This window comes from Cyanistes caeruleus, chromosome Z (assembly GCF_971803275.1).
Source record: "Cyanistes caeruleus chromosome Z, bCyaCae1.hap1.1, whole genome shotgun sequence".
Taxonomy (NCBI): domain Eukaryota; kingdom Metazoa; phylum Chordata; class Aves; order Passeriformes; family Paridae; genus Cyanistes; species Cyanistes caeruleus.
Window position 1 is genome coordinate 47,332,087 of NC_141732.1, and position 17,115 is coordinate 47,349,201.

The following is a 17,115-nucleotide window of genomic DNA, read 5'->3' on the forward strand; positions in this document are numbered from 1 at the left end:
CTTTCATGTTGAAAAAAATTATGTGTAGTAATCTGTTTGTCACTGTAAAATGACACAGGGTGTGGCAACCCAGAGCCACACAGAGAAGTCCAGTTGTCTGCTACTGATACATGATGAGGATAGCTCATGATGAGTGCTGCAGAAATGTTGTAGTAATGGTTCATTTTCCCCAGAATTCTAAGGTATCTTGTAGCTTTTACTGAAATTGCTGTTGGAGTTTTTCTGCAGCACACTGTGATAAAGCTCGCTGCCTGTTCTGGATGTGCTGTATGAAGGTGTTCTTTGATGAGCAGCTGAGTCAATGAAACTGCAGCAGGTAGCTTGGTGTGGATCTGATTATTGCAGCTTTATTGATTGCCTCCTTTCATTCAGGAAAATGAAAAACTAGGAGACAGACAACAGATTTTTGATAGTGGCTTATTCACCTGCAGGAGCTCTGATGTGGATTAATGAGGAAATTGTGTTGGTCTGGACCTGTGACACTCATACAGTTCCTAACTGTGTAAATATATATGTGGGATGGTAGATCTGTGACTCCTATACCTCAAGGTTGACACGATTCTAGAATAATGTGGGTTGGAAGGAACCTTTACAAATTATCTAGTGAGCACAGACATCTCCAACTAGATCATGCTGCTCAGAGCCCTACCCACCTCACCTTCGGTGTTCCCAGGCATGGGGTATCCACCACCTCTCAATGCAGTGTGTTCCAGTGGCTCACCACCCTCACTCTAAAATATTTCATTGCTGTAGCTAATCTAAATTGACCTTATTTAAGTTTCAAACTACTATCCCATGTCCTATTGCAGTAGGCCCTGCTAAAAAGTCGTCCTTCAGTTCTCATGTAGCCTTCCTTTAGGTACTGAAAGGCAGCTATAAACTCTCCCCAGAGCTTCTCTTCTCCAGGCTGAACAGCCCCAACTCTTTCAGGCTGTCCTCATAGGAAGGGTGCTCCATTCCTCTAACCATATGGGTGGCCCTCTTGCAGACTCTCTCTCAGCAGTTCCATGTCCTCCCTGTGCTGCGACTCCAGAGTTGGATGCAGGGTTCCAGGTGGGGTCTCAGCAGAGCAGAGCAGAGGGTCAGAATCCCCTCCCTGGCCCTGCTGCCAACGCTGCTCTGGATGCAGCCCAGGGCATGTTTGGCTCTTTGGGCTGTGAGTGCCCATGGCTGGGTCATGTCCAGCCTCCCATCCACCAGCACCCCCAAGTCCTTCTCTCCAGGGCTGCTCCTCCATCCCACAGCCTAAATTGGTACTAGAGGTTGCCCTGGCACAGGTGCAGCATCTTGCAGTTGTGTGCATTTGTAGAAATCGGCAATAAAAGAAGGTCAGTTTTTAATGGAACATTTTAAAATTGTTCCATGTTCCTCATGTTATAAGGACATGAAAAGCAAGGTTTTGCTTTGAAATTGAGTTGTTATTGTTGGGTACACAGGTACTCCAAGATGTCAATCATGTATTGCTAGATAAATGCTGTTTTCAAAAAGCCAGTTTTTTCTTTTTTGTAAGGAAACTTCAGAATCAATTGTTAGTAGGTTTAGTACAAGCTATTATAATTCAAAAGGTATTGCAATTTCATAATTTTCCCCAAATTGCTGGAAGAGGAATAGTGTAGGAGGGCTCCTGATTATATTATGGCAATTGGTAGTGCACAGTTGTTCCCTGATCCATTCCTTTTCTCAGAAGTGCACAGAACTACTTAAATTAAATGCATGGCAGTTTTTCTTTCCGTAGCATTCAGTTGTCTTGAGTAGCAGATTGGAATGTCCTTTGAAACACCCTGAGAGAAATTTGTACAAGGGCAGGTATTGTTAGATAAGAGAGTAAATTTAGATATTAAGAGGAAATTACTTTCTGTGGGGGTGGGGAGGCACTGGAGCAGGTTGCCCAGAGAAGTTGTGGATGCCCCATTTCTTGGAGTTTGGATGGCAATTTGAGCAACCTGATGTAGTGAAATATGTCCTTGCCCACAGCAGGGTGATTGGAACAAGATTATTTTTACTCCATCTTTAACCCTTCCAACCCAAACCATTCTATGTTTCTAATATGCCAGCAGCTCAGATATTATGGAGGGTGGTCACTTCAGGTTGATTATTCCTACCCAATAATGTGGGCATCAGTGTATCTCCTCTGTGCACTGTTCTTGGAGAAAAAGTAGGTTTTCCTTTGCCCTTGCAAAGTCGTTTTTCATTTAAAGCAAATGGTAGACAAAGGTTTTAAATACAAGCTCAACAGCTGAAGGCTAGTGAGGTGAGTTTTTGGTGAACTAGAAGCAAGATTCCACTACTGGCAGAGCAGTTAGATTATGTGAGAGGGATCGGCAGCTCCCCCTCGAGGAAGCTGTGGGCTGCAGTGGAGTCATCCCTCAGCCTTCTGTTCTCTAAGCTGAGCAAGTCAAGTGAGGTCAGCTGCCTTTCACCCTGCTGGATGCCCTCCTCTGCGCACACTCCAGTAGTCTGGTGATGTCCTTCTTGTGCCAGGGTGCCCCCAGCTGCAGCCAGGACTCAAGGTGAGGCCACGCCAGTGCAGAGCAGAGTGGGACAATCACCTCCCTTGACATGTTTCTTCATACAGCCTGTTCTGCTGTTGCTGCATTATTTGTGCCTGGTATTAAACTGTGAAACTAACTGTTCTCCCTTGGCCATTTTCCTAGTGCTTATCCACTACCAGATATCCTAATGCACACTTTTTAAAAGCACTTAAAATACTTGTGAACAAGCCTAACTAATGCCCCACTTTTACACATTGTATTACTGTCACCATTTGCCCCACGAAAGACAAGCTTTGAGATTAGCTAGATCTCTGCTCTGTTAAATACAGTCATGCAAAATCTTTGAGGAAACAGCAAAACTGTAACTAGAACTTCATTTTTTGCATGTTGGTGAATTCAGAGTGTGGTTATATGTGGTTAAACTGACTTGTTTAAAGACTGCCGTTGTCTGACCTTGCTTTGTTGACATTGTTCAGTGTCTTATTCCACCAGTCTGGCTGATCCCACTTAGCTGTTCACTTTATAAGAGACCAAGAAGGATTAGTCATGTTCTTGGGTTTTGTTGCTGAAATGATTCATTGTGGGTGCAGATGGGTGCCAGCTGCAGGTGTCCTTGGCTGCCTGGCCCAAGCATGGGCTGCAGCCATGTCTCCCCTCTCTTGCTGTGTCTCTGGACAGCTGTAGGACCATGTCTCCCCTCTCTTGCTGTGTCTCTAGACAGCTGTAGGACCATGTCTCCCCTCTCTTGCTGTGTCTCTGGACAGCTGTAGGACCATGTCTCCCCTCTCTTGCTGTGTCTCTAGACAGCTGTAGGAGAGTGGGAAACTGGCAGTGCAGGAGGAAGGAGAAAAGTGAAAACAGTGTGTATAGGCTGCACTGCAGAGTTACTGCTATGCTATCAGTGAGCTTGCATTCTTGCTGCAGTAGTAGTGTCTCGCTGTGTTGTCAGTGTGGTAGAACCAAAGTGAAAATAGGGGCTTACTCTGAAAGCTGATGGAATTGCAACTACCAGCCTGTGATTCTGTTTGAGTAATGCAGGGACAAAGGGCAGCTACCTGCTGCAGAAATTTCTGTAATTCTGTCAGCTGAGGTCTTCCAGTAAACTTAAACTGGATGTACAGTTGTCACTTTCCTAAATTTAGCCAAAATGGAAATGCGTATTAATTCAAAAAAGTGTTGGTAATATAGGGGCTTTCTACATAGATGATCTTGACAAAGAAAACAGACATATTGGATGTTACTTAGTGCTAATATTAACTTCCTTCTTTGAGAGATCAAAGTAATTGGTTGGTTTTTTTTTGGTGACATAACGGAGGTAAATGAGGAGCATATACTTCTTCTGTCAGAGATCTGATTGGAAGAGAAGTGTGTGGTTTTTATCACAGGGGCCAAAGAGTTAATTTTACATGAGTCATTTTGGTCTCTTGTCATCTTTTTGTCATCTTTAAAGATGTTATAGCCTGTAGTCTGTCTTAACTGCATGCATTGATGGTCACATTAAAGTTTGAATTTACGGTTGCCGTTTTTATAGGGTTTATGATGAAATAAAAGGCTACAGGATTCACATACACTGAAATTTTTAGGTTTCATAGTTTGGTATGTCCAGATTTTGTTTTCTAAAACCAGTACAGGGTTCATTTTCCCCTGTGTGTAACTAGATTTGCCAAATCAGACCTCACTTGGTATTAATGCTATTCATCCCATCCCTCTAAATCTTTCTGTAGATTGTCATCCGGTTTTGAAGCAGTCTGTAATATGGAGACTGTTAATGGTCCAAATACTTGCCAGAAACTGAGATATCTTAGAAGTCCATACACTTCTTAAAAAATGTCAGCTTTCTAAGAATGCCTGTGTACAATCATGAATATATGAATATTTCTAAACTGAAATGTTTCTGAATTTTAAAAAGAAAATTTATACAGTGGTTAAACCTCATTGAGTTGATTTCAGTCAATCAAACTTCTATGCTTCAGGGAGAAAATGGCAACTTCCAACACTAGGAGAAAAAATTTTTGGCAAAGTTTTTGTTTCTTTGGTTTTAATTTCAGGGTAGGGCAAAGCCTGATCTGAGTAAATTTTTGTTCCACATGGATATGCATCTTTTTGTCATATGAATGTATGAGTGAAACTGCTTGGGGCAATAAAATACCTGCTTTAACTCTCTAATTAATGGGTGATTTTGTTTTTTTTCTGAATGACTTTGATTTTATGCAAACAATATGTTCTGTTAAATTTGTGGCTTTACAAATTACTGCAGAGTTTGACTTAAAGAACAATATTGTTCAACACCTATTTGATATCCTCTGTGAGAGAAAATAATGCTAAATACCTGCATTTTCTCTACCTGTTGCCCAGGTTTATGGGATGCACATGTGCAAACTTTGTTCTTTAGACAAAGATTGTTCTTTGTTAGCTTGTGCCTTCTCTTGTATTTGTCTGAGTTTAATGCAACCAAAGGCCTTGCAAATTGAGATAAAAAAATATTTCTTCTGCTAAAGGATCACTTATTGTTACTCACAATAACTAATTACAATCAGCAGTGCCAGGATTGCAAGAAGAATGTCATTGCTTTTGGATGTATGATTTTTCAGAGTTTTGGGTTTTGTCCAGCTCTGGTGTAGAGCACTTTAACTGCCTTCTCCTTCTGCCTTTGGCATCTAGCTACAGCGTTGAAAACAGGCTGATAAAAAATAATTTTTGTTACCTAGACACATGTCTTAATGTTCCCCAAGCTACCATGTATCTTTTGAGCAAAGTGGTCTGCAACGAGATTCATTTGGAGTGGTGTTTAATTTTTTTAATTTTTTTTTTTAATATTAAAATCCTGTCTTCAGAAGCTGTAGGCAATAAAATATCATCCTGACTTGGAGGGGTAACATTGGAATATACATATCTACATCCTTGATTTCCCTTTATTTTTAATGTAATGGGTCTGAGGCATGTGATGGGTCAGCTCATTCCTGTCCCCTGAGTTAGAGGATATTTTGGTCATCTGAAGAGGCAAGGGTAACCACGTAGTTTATCCACAAAAACCAGTATTGCTTGTGCATGGGAACCTGTAGGAAGAGAGATGTTTCCTTTCAGGTGCAGAGCTCTGCATCTTCTTTCCAGTTTTACAGGGCTTGTCAGGCAGGTAAGCTGTCTCTGGCATTTGGAGTTCTCAAACTATAGATAAATGAATGACTGTGGTAGGAATCATAAAATCCAGACACCGCACCGCTGGAGCAGAAGACAAGATCTTAGTTGGGTTTCCCACAGATGGAAGGAATAACCTTTACATGTCAGGTAACTGGTCAGTAATAGCTGATTTGCATCTGCTTTCTGGAAATGATCTGTTTGTACTTAAGTCCTTCAAATCAAGAAAGGGAGCTAGACCCTCTTAACAGCAAAACTGACTGCCTGCTTACCAGATGCCCAGTTTACAGTACTGTAGATAACACAGAAGCCTAAAGTTAGAAGCTGAAATAAAAGACTTCCTGCTTTTACTTTAAAACCTCAGTCTGTTTTTACAGTGTATCTTTGTGGTTGGCTAAGATGCTTGTTCACTCACTCTGCCTCCTCTGCCTCTCAGGGAATGTAGAGAGGATAGGGTGTGAAGGCTCAGGGGTCAGGATATAGGCAGGGAGATTGCTTGCTAGTTAATATTGTGGGAAAAACAGGCTCTTCTTGGAGAAAATTAATTATCAGTGTGATTTCACTAAACTACCCCCTCTTGAGAAGAATCATGCATATTGTTTGTTGGACGTTTATTCTCCAGAGTATCTGGAGAATCCAGACTTTTATATCACCAGTGTGATTTGCTAGGCAGGTGAGACTCTGCTCTTGTTGATAATGTGTTACTAACATGCTTTCCCTCTTATGACAGATGATGGTAATGTCAGATGGCACATCGTTTTCTTCAGGGCAGAGCCTTCATCTCCCCAGCCTTCCCAGTAACTCTCTGTCTTTTTCTGAAGTGAAGAAGAAATCATCTCATGGGCCAAAGGTGAGACTTATTTTACTAGAAGGAATTTGAGCCAGAAGTGTTTTTCCTGGTAATGAAATTAATTTAAAAAAAAAAATGATCTAGATGCGTTTTGCAATGTTTTAATTGGTAGGCCAATGATAACAGGTCTTGACATTTCTTTGCTCTGTACTTACTGTCTGACATGTGAAATACTGCAGTTGCAAGGATGGCTATGAGAACAAATACCAGTGAAAGTTCTCTGGTATTGTACAACTGCTTTCCTCCTGTTCCAGAAGGAATTGTAATAGTGTCTTATAATATGAGGATTACAGTGATAGAAGTGTGATCTGTGGAAATGTAAAGAATATGAGGTAATACTATAATAATAATTTCATTTATTAAGCATTTTTAAGGATAATTGTATAGAGTGAAATTTGTAGCTTCATCCTTCAGGATTTTTAATTTTGATTAAATTCGAGAGGTTAATTCTTTCCTAGGTGTTTCAAAGAAAGCAATGAGTCACTGGTCTCTAAGACATCAAATTTTGAATCCCCAACTTAAAATGTGGTAAAAAGGCATGGTCCAAGGAACCACTTGAGTAATACAGATAGACCTTTCTGAAATAGCAGATAATTTCTTGAGAAGATGAACTAATGGTATGGGAAAATATGAAAAAATGTTGTTCTTTATTCACATATGAAATGCAATGCAAGCCTTTTCTCCATTCTCTTAAATAGTTTGGCTTTTTGTTTTCTTTTGTAGTATCTTATGGATTTGAAATATGTTACTTAATTCTGCATATACTTCAAGGGGCAATACCTATTTTTATTAATAACTTCTGTGTTCACTATCTGTGCCAAATCTTGTATCTTGGAAGAATTGTCAGGTAATGAACTATAAGGGTATGCCTAAGAAAAGATGGTAGGGATACATAATAAGCAGGGACAGGCAGAAAATCTTCTTTGACATGTCTCTGCCTGGTGTGCATTGTACAGCCTCACAATCTCTAATGCAGGTGGTCTTGCAACATTTAAAGAATATATGGAAGTGTGTTATTTTCCTAATGAGAAGCTGAGGTATAATCTGAGGATTAAACGGAGGGTGCGTACTTTGGCATACTAAAATTAGTGCTTAATGTCTCAAAGGAAAGCAGATGCCTACATCAGGTGCTGAAGAAAGGTGCTGCTGGTTAGACTAGGATGTATCTCCATCTGATTAGATACCAAACATTACTGTGACACTTGACCATCTGTAATAGGGGTTCTTGTGATGTTGGTAGGTAGATACCTAGAGTTCATTTTCCAGTCTCTTCTGAGGAGTTGGCTGTAATGTTGATTCACTCATGCCTTGCTTTGCATGCCAAAGCAGGTGTGCTGAGGCTTGGGTTAATAAACAACCCAAGCATCTCTAGAAGGACTTCATGGAGGTACTGACATGATACTGGTTCCTGTACTAATTCTCCGCCTAGTAACTGTACACTATGGTAAGTGTTGATCTCAGTTTTTTGTAAGCAAGTGTAAACCTGGGAAGTAATTTTCCAAATTGTATTTAGACAGTGAATTTCCATCTGATGTGGAAAAACGTCAAGTGTGGAGTGTGATGGAGTGAAGCAGGTATTTGCTGAAGTCTGTATTTGCTGCAGTCATCTATATAAACTAGTGCTTAAAATCTTTTCATTTTCTGCTGAAGCAACTCAAACGTACGCAGAGAGTTTGCCCCATACTGTGCAGCTATGTATGAAGAGGTTAGGCATGCATCAGGATTCCATCCCTAGAATTTTTAGTAGTGGGGAGAAGTGTTTTATACACTGATTTTTTTTCAGTCCCTGTGGATATTTGATTTTTCCTCTCCCCCCAGCAGTGATTGCTTCACCCTGTCCAAACTTGGAAGGCATGCTTATGAACAGTTAGTCTTTCATCTCATAAGGATAGGCTTGTAAATACCTGCCTTGCTGAGAATCATAAGCTATTCTTGAGAAATGGAAACACAAGATAACCTCTGGTATAGTGCAGCACTAAAGTTTGGGGTTTTTATTGCAAGTTCTTGGAGCTGAAAAGCCTTGAATTTTGGTCTTAAGTGTTTTTGTTCTGGTTGGAATGTAGGAAAGTTCCAGCCAATGTACAAATAGATTTTTGGGTTTGTCATTTGGAGTAACCCCAACGATAGAACAACTTCATGTCCAGATTTCATTTAAATATGCCTCTAGAATAAGAGTTGCAGGAAAGTCTTGATAGTTCTTGGGCATAAGCTGCTGGTCACAAAAGTACTCCAGATGTCTGCACTGGGTGACTTTGGGATTTTTAAGCTACAGCAATAGGCCTTTGATGTGCCTGGCCTAGTTTTGGTTTGTTTTGTCTGTGAATACCACAGTTAACTTTGAGGTAATTTGAGTGTGGAACAGACAGAACGTTATGCTTCTCTGTTTGCCACTGCAAAGTAGCACTAAGCTTTATGGTTAGATAAGAATTTAAGTAACAATAAAACCAGTGCAACAAAATGTTATTCTTGGTTTAGCATTCGCTTACGAAAAGTACAATACAGTATGAAATAACAGACAACTGTCAGTTTACTTTCTGTCACATTCACTTCTTAAATATGTATTAAATAGAGATGTTTGTATTTCTAAAGTGATTTTTATTTTCATTCAGTTTAATGGAGATGGTATTAGTGAGCCCCACTCACTATTTTTTTAAAAAAATTATTTTTTAAAGTTATTTTGATTACAAAACAAAGCTTTAATCTTGGAAGTACAGATGTCAGGCAGAATTGTATGAAAACTTTTCCTTTATGCATTTTCTTCAGAATGTAAGAATAGCTGCAGGCTTCTTACAGGTATTTGTGTTGAATTAAAATAGTGCTATTGCTATGCCTGTTTGTGTTATATAAACATTACATGCACAGAATAGAGATAAAGCTTGGTTGGTTTTCCTTGGGGATTATTATGTCTTTTGCAACGAACTGTAGTATCAGAGAAACAAGAAACAAGATTTATTTTATAAGCAAAGAAAACAAAAGCTTTTATTCCTGTGTGTGACCAGAAAAAAACAGAAATTGTTTTATGCTCCCCCAGTTGGCCTTCACTGTTAAGCCAGTGAGCTTTGTAATTCTCCATCTGCTTCTAATTCTTCTGATCATCATAACAGTTGATGGTCTAGGCAAAATTGAAGTCTGGAAGGATTTTCAAATTTTTGTTGGAAACAGGTAAATTCATCTCCTACTCCAGGGTATTTTTGGAGGTTCTCAAATATTGTGATTTTCTTTCTTGGTTTTTTGCTGCCCCCCCCCCCCCCCCCCACCCCCACCCCCTTCCCTCCCCCCCCCCCAAATCAGCTAGTAGTCAAGTTGGTACTCCAACAGAAATCTGAATTTGCTTGATGAAGGAATTACTTCTGGATATCTTTCTCCTCTTTTCCTCTTGAAAGCAATAGGCATATTTGAGACTAATTCTAGTCCATTGGCTTAATACAGATATGTTATTTCAACGGATGTAACATTTTTTAATTAGAAATTAAAATAAGGCACATTTTTATGATCACTAGTACTAAATTTGTAGTCTGAACTCAGAGTAAAGTACACTGACAAGGCCATGCCAGTGTGCTCAATTTAATAACTTCATAAAATGTAATAAACTGCCCCTGCCCCTCTGCTTACCCCACCCCTACCAAGTGTTCCATTTCTTAGGTTACTAATGTCTGTCAGCAGTTGAGGTTTGCAATGGTTTCCAGAAGCTACTGCTTATTCTGTCTCACGTTAAGACAAATTGGGAATTACCTTTTGTGGTGTGAAGTCAGAACCCAACTCTGTAACGTATACAATTCATCATCATTTTTTGCCCTGTTATTACAGAAGTGTTTTAATCTGCAGATGTGTTACCTACTGAGCAGCTATCACAGTCCATTTGTGTCTTCTCAAATTTTCAGGACAATGTACTCTGTGATTTAAACTTAATTTCATGAGCTTGTTAAGAAACACAAAACCACAACAAACGGTTGGTTCCCATTGCCCAGGTTAGTCTATAAAGTGAATTCACCTCCCAAATCACAAAATTTCTGTTTATAACCTGTAACTCTTAATCCATGTGCTTGGGATCCATAAAAAAATAAAGTTACCAGCTGAGCATGAGGGTGCTCATCCTTATTCCTTTGTCGCAATGTGGGCATACCCTGTTTCGCAGTGGGAAGTGTGAAAGCCTGAGCAGTCCAGCTGGTAGGGAATCAGCTTCAGAAGCTGGGCTTTTTTGATAAGATGATGTTTTATGCCTTCCAGATTGGAGGTGTAGTTTATGCAATTCCTGTGAATTAGAAGATGGTGATGAAACTGCCAAAGATGATGGCTGCAGGAGATAGCAGTTTGAGGTGATCATGGCAGCGTAATGGCCCTTTAGCTTTTCTGGTCACCTGTCCTGCCTACAATATGCTCTGTGTGCTCCCAGAATGCATCTCGGGCCCTAGCATGAGATGTGTTGGCCAAAATATGGGCAGGAGTTGAGTACAATAGTCACAGTAGCTCAGGTTTTATTTGCTGATAAAATTTTAGATTTTTATTCTGCTTTCTAAAATATATATTTTGAAAGATATGTTAGCCCCTTTTATAGAGCAGTGCTGTATATCTTGAGGTACTGTGTGCACATGGTGTTACTTGGCTTAAGATGACATCTACAGGCGTTTTGGCATGCCTATGTGCCTGTATTACACTTCTGCATACATATCAAGATTTGTTATGCAACATACCAAAGGCTAACATGGACTTGAGTTGCTTCAATATTCGATGAATACACAAATGTAAGCTACGGTGTGCAGATACATTACCTGACAAAACCCTACAATCCCAGTTTTTCAGTGAACTTGAAGAAAGAGTGTTTTATTTTACTTAATTTACTCTTATTTCCTACAACACTTATTAAGGGGGAAAGAAACATTTAAACATGCTGTCAGGTTCTGATAAATAGGAAAATGGTTTGAAAGTACATTCTGATTTTTATTAAGATTTCTGCTGTACATAATATGGAATATTCAGCGCCTTCTCATTTCCACCAGCATCCCGTGTTCATCATCAGGTTTGATATTACTTACTGGTGTATATAATTTGACTATTTTCTGTTTTACAGATTTTATATTCCTACTGCTGTCTCCTCTATGTCGTTGTTGGCTTCTTTTTGGGTCATTGCAGAAATTTAGGAAATAAGAAAAGATAATTTTTTTTACTTAGGCAGTGAATGCAGATATAAAAGCAATGGGTTGGGTGCCTTTAGGAAAGGTTAATTCTAAGAGTGCATGCGAGAGGGGTGTAGAAATAAGTCTCATAAGTATGTCACATATTTGTACTACAATTTCTGTGAAAATACCAGCTTTCATGTTGTAGGAACAAGAAAAAAGCTTGGTATTAAAATTGAAAAGACAACAGATCTCAAGTTGCTTTTGGTTTCAATACTGCTGTGCCCCAGAACCATTTCCACAGATCTGTTGGAAAACCTCTAAAATGAAACTCTCCTTCTGAAATGTAAAATATATGTGCTGTATGTAAAATAATGTGCTATAAGGAGAAAAAAGAGATAATTTCTCTATCTAGTTCAGTAATGACAGATAATTTATTTCTCCCCCAGGGCAATACCTCTCTGGCATGATAGAGCATGTGACACTAGAAGCATTAGTAATTAGTTCATCAGTCAGCTTTTGTGTTGCTCTTGCATCAAAGGAAATAGTAAACTTTTTTTTTCTTGTAGTCTTAAAGAAGAACACCAAGAAAAGTCTTATGACTCAAGTAAAACATGTCAAGGAGTGCTAAATTGTTTTTTATTTTTGTTTTTTTAATTGCTTGTCTGGGAATTGAGAAAGTGCCTCAGGTTTCGACATTCAGATGTCGTTATAGTATTGTTCATTGTTGATGCTAATGGCCAATGTAAATGTTAATACATATTTTATATGAATACATAGTTTCCCAAATCTGACACAAAAATACATTTGCGGTACAGATGCAAGAAGCATCTTAGAAAAACATGCAGTTGAATAATTTATGCAGCAATGTAACTCAGTGTTTCACTAAATAAGATAATGAGATGGGAAGAACACTTTTAAGTAATTATTTTTAGTTAATTGTTTCTACCTATTGTTGCAGAGGAGAAAGAAGATACTGCACATTTTGTATAGAGCTTTCAGGTCTTAAACTTAATACATCCTAATTGGAGAACTTATAAGTAGTTATAAGTAGTTACTTATGATAAGTAGTTACTTATGAACTGGAAGCACATCAGTGGATATAGTCTCAGACTTCCTTTCTCCTCTAATTGACAAGGCTTCCATTAACATGTAAATTCTGCTTTGTTTTCTTGGATAGTTTTTTTTTCAGAGCAGTTGTACTGTGTGCATTTTTTAAAATTAGTCCCTGTGGAGGATGAGGGTGACCATGTCCTGCTTCGGTCCTTTACTTTCCACTGTACTTCTTCAGTTCTGTCTATGTTGTGGGTAAAAGAGTGGTTAAGTAAAGATGAAAGATAAGCTAAATATGTCTTCCTCTCTACAGTTCTGTAAATCTGTGGCAGCTTTAGACAGCCAGAGACACCATATTTACATACACATCTCTTCTAGGCAAAGGAAATCAATGGGTGTATGCAATATACATTGAAGTGTTTCTTTCTAGAAGTTTCTCACTTCCTGGGCAACATATAGACAGAAATGCTTATGATTAGCTTGGAAGAAAGTAAGCAGTGTAAACTTCATGACCATGGGTTCCTGTAGATTGAAACGTCACTTTGCAGATTTGAAATAATATAAAAATGGACCTTGTCTTAGTATTTAAGATAGTGTGGTCAGTCTACTGGGTGTTCTGGGGATACTGAGAGCCCACTGCTGTCAGTTTCCATGGGCAGGTGTTAATTCTCAGAAGAAAGGATCCAAATGACCCATCCTGGATGGTTCCTTTATTGCCAGTTCTAGCTTCAGAACTAAGTTCAAGTTACCACTTGAACTTTTCATGTTCAGCTGAGTGAGGAATGATACTGCTCTGCTGTTTCTGGATTTTTGCCTCTCCTGTAGGACCTCTGAGTCCTACATTTAGTCCACCTTATGAGAAACACTTCCCACTTAAAACAGTTCAATTAAAAAAATAGATGTAATTAAAGACTCAGCAGAGACTCCAGTATATTCGAAGAAGGAAGCTTTTTCAGCTTTAGGAGTTTTCCATAAAAAGGCAGTGGCTATCCAATCAATTCTTCCATAGCCAGGCTGTACACAAGGTTTTTATTGTTTACGAGGAAAAAGATTTGGCAAAAGCTGAAAGATCACAGCAGAGAAGTCAAACTTTGTCTGAAATGTCATCATGTTTTCCTCTGATCCCATAGTAATTCTCTTGACATCAGGTGGTTCATATCTTCGTTTTTCTTTGTGATTTTTATTTTCTCATAGGTAATGGTGATGATAAACATTTCCTAAACAGGCTTTATGTTAACCCTAAAATGTTTTTTAAAAAGAGAGGTATAATGCCTAGCTTAAAAACTAGCTTTTGTTGTAACTTTTTGACAAGCAGTGATAACTATTCATGTTCCACCAGTTTGTAACAGATGTTTTGACCAAATGTTGGGCCTTCTATCTGTTCTTAGGTGGTTATTTCTTCTCCTGGTTACTCACCTGCGGCTCCAAGCTTTTAATATGAATCCTATGTCCATATTGTGTCTGCCATTTGAGAATTTAGGGTTGCTTCTTTTTTAAGTAAAATTTTGTATCTCCTCTTTGCAGGACCCAGCTAGGATTCTGAACATAAATAGCAGCAGCAGTAGTAACAGTTTTTCAAAGACCCAGAAGTTAACAAAGGAGCACAAAGAAAAAATTTCTAAAGACTCAAAAGAACAAAAAAGTGCCTTCAAAGAACCTTCCAGGGAACATAACAAATCTTCCAAAGAATCCTCTAAGAAACCCAAAGAAAACAAACCACTAAAAGATGAAAAAATGGTTCCCAAGATGGCCTTCAAGGAACCCAAACCCATGTCCAAGGAACCAAAATCTGAAAACACCCCCATCCTTACCATAACGTGTGGACAGCAGCAAGAAAAGAAGACTCTCACAAAAAGGCCCTCTGTGGTGGACACTGATGAATCTCCTGCAAGAAAAAGAAAAAAACCCAGCTCGGATTCATTATTTAAAAGTTTTCCCAGTGCCCCACCACTGATTCTTACTTGTTCAGCTGACAAAAAGCAGACAAAAGATAAGCCTCAACTCAAGGTGGGGAGAGTCAAAATTGAAAATGATGCACTGGAAAGGAAGACACCTACTTTGCCACCGTTTGATGATATCGTAGATCCCAGTGATTCTGACATGGAGGAAAATGTCTCCTCCAAATCTGACGTAAGTGGTGGTTTGGTTTTGCTTAATACTTTCCTCAGTGCTGTATTGAGTATTCCTAGTCTGTGGGACTGTGCACCAAATTTCTGTTCTCCCCTTTCTCTCTCTTATTGGCAGATTGTCCAAATTGAAGGATGTTAATGGCCATGTTCAAACTTACGGATGTTCTAGTTGAACTGTATTGCCTATTCAAGTCTACTCAATTACTAAATGTCAACATTGTGACAATGAGCATATGGGAGATATTGATGAACAATATTGTTTTTTGATATTCTTTAGAAATTTGTGTTTCTTTTGAGAGAAAATGAAATGGATTTAAATGCTTGTATTTCACACTCTTAATCTTTGTTTTCAGGTATTAGTTCAGTAAATCCAGGAAAAGGGTTGCTCTTCTATCACATTTATTTTTTTGCTGAAAGAGTCAGTTCTGTCAATGATGCCAATTTTGTGGAGGAGGAAGAGGAGTTCCTAGAAAGTCACTCTAATGAGGAGAATCTATTCCCAAGTAGTAGGATTACCAAAAAAAAAAGATGTTTTAACGGGAATTTTGTTTTTCTGTTGACTTTGAGCTGTTTTCAAGTGAAACAAGCGTCTGTGTTTCTCTTCATCTTGCTTCATTAAGTATCACTTTTCAAATACATCTGTGAATTAAAGTTGGACTTCAGTGTTAGTGATCAGCTAAGTGTTCAAAAGAGTGTGAGGTCTTCTCTGAGTTCATTTTGAAATCACACATGTAGGCTTTAAACTGTTTTAGTGGCTCTGGTATGAAACATACAAAATAAAGTATAGAGTGAAAGCATGCTGATTTATGGTTTTATTGAGACATAGGCATGTTAACACAGCCCACTTCAAAATTGTAAAGATTTCGCTTTTAAATTCAATTACAGGATGTTTTAGTTAATGAAAACTCCACCTGTTTGCTTCCTGTGTGGGACAGTGCAGCAACATGATAAAAAAAAAGAACTTGACCTTGATTTTGCTGCCAGGCTGAAATATGGTGATATTCTTGTAATATTTGTGTGAGCTGCAAGCTGTTGTCTGAGATGGAGAAATACAGAATTTTGGATCTGAGTTAAGGCATTTTCTGTGGTTGGAGCTACCCCTTTTGAGCTGGGAGCCATTTCAGAAGTGGTGCTCAGATACTTCTTGTTTGATTACTTCGGGTTTTGCTTGACTGGGTAGGAAGGATAAAGTGTTACACGGCTCTTGGTGAAGTTGATGCAGCAGAAGGGCACAAAGGAGATAAAGCAGGCATTCAGGTATTAAATATTCTCCCTGTATCTTCAGCTGTAGAGAACTGAATAACAGCTCTAAGTCTGCCATGCATGACAGTGGTTTGGTGGATTTTTTTAGGGAGTCCATGTGTTTCTGGCAAATTGTTTTCTTCTGGTGTGATTATTTTGCTTGTGGTATGTATTGTTTTTTTCCCTTCCTGCCTGTATATGTCACTGCATTAGAAATGGTAGCAGTCTTTTGGCATGTCGAAGCCTATGGAATACAATCTGAGCAGAAATTCATGCTAGCAAAATGTGGCAGCTCAGGAGTAAGGAGTTTCAGTTTTTAAGAGCAGAGTGCGTCTTTTGCCTTTAGGAAGAAAACCTTCTCAGGAAGGCCTTTATGGAACAATGAAAATATAGTAGAGATCACACAGACTATGCCTTTGTACTTAATTAACTGCTTGCACGTCCTAAAGCAGCCTTAGAGTATGAGTACCTTTTTAAAGTAGTCCATAAAATGCCACTTTCATTCTGACATGTGATGTAGTAGTTTGATGATTTGCAGAAATGGAAGAACATTTTGAAAACCTCTATAGTTTTGTAAAACCTCCAGGCCCTTGTTAGCTGAAAAAGCCTATTCTCTGACAGGGATTGGAGCTCAAGTCAGAACTTTTTCAGGTAATATTTAAGGTCAGAAGGAACTGTCAACTCCATGTGCTGGTTTCACGTAGTTACCAAAGGTAAAAAAAAGAGGAGAAGATAGGTTTTATTTTATTTGTGAAACTGTGATTCTCAAGATGATTAATGCTGCAGAACAGCATTAATACTGCGTTTCACTGCAGACTGGGCCTTGTGGGTTTGCAGTTATCATATTATTACATTCTTTACTTTTTGTGTGATAATTAAATGAAATCTTTCTGCTTCTAGTCCAGGAAATAACACCGCTCTTAAAACCATGCCAGCCATTCATGTGGTATTGTTGGATGTAGTACCAACTATAGCCGAGGAGGTAATTCAGTAGTCACAAACAGGTAAATACTGTACAGTCTGAGGTGTTTCCTTCCAGATATATGCTAAGAGAGAAATAGTGGCCAAAGATAATCTATAGAGAAGTGGCAGTAAGCACA

General features: G+C 38.8%; 1 protein-coding gene across 2 annotated transcripts in view; it reads left to right on the plus strand.

Annotated features, from left to right (window-relative positions):
- The window catches only part of MLLT3 (MLLT3 super elongation complex subunit), a 114,414-nt gene that overhangs the window by 67,162 nt on the left and 30,137 nt on the right, over positions 1 to 17,115 (plus strand). The window contains exons 5-6 of one of the 2 annotated variants that reach the window (XM_086868031.1): positions 6,358 to 6,477; positions 14,169 to 14,774. In XM_086868031.1, coding sequence (XP_086724157.1) covers positions 6,358 to 6,477; positions 14,169 to 14,774 — 726 coding nt within the window. The remainder of the gene's footprint in view (positions 1 to 6,357; positions 6,478 to 14,168; positions 14,775 to 17,115) is intronic. The other variant, XM_086868032.1, reaches the window with a different exon arrangement.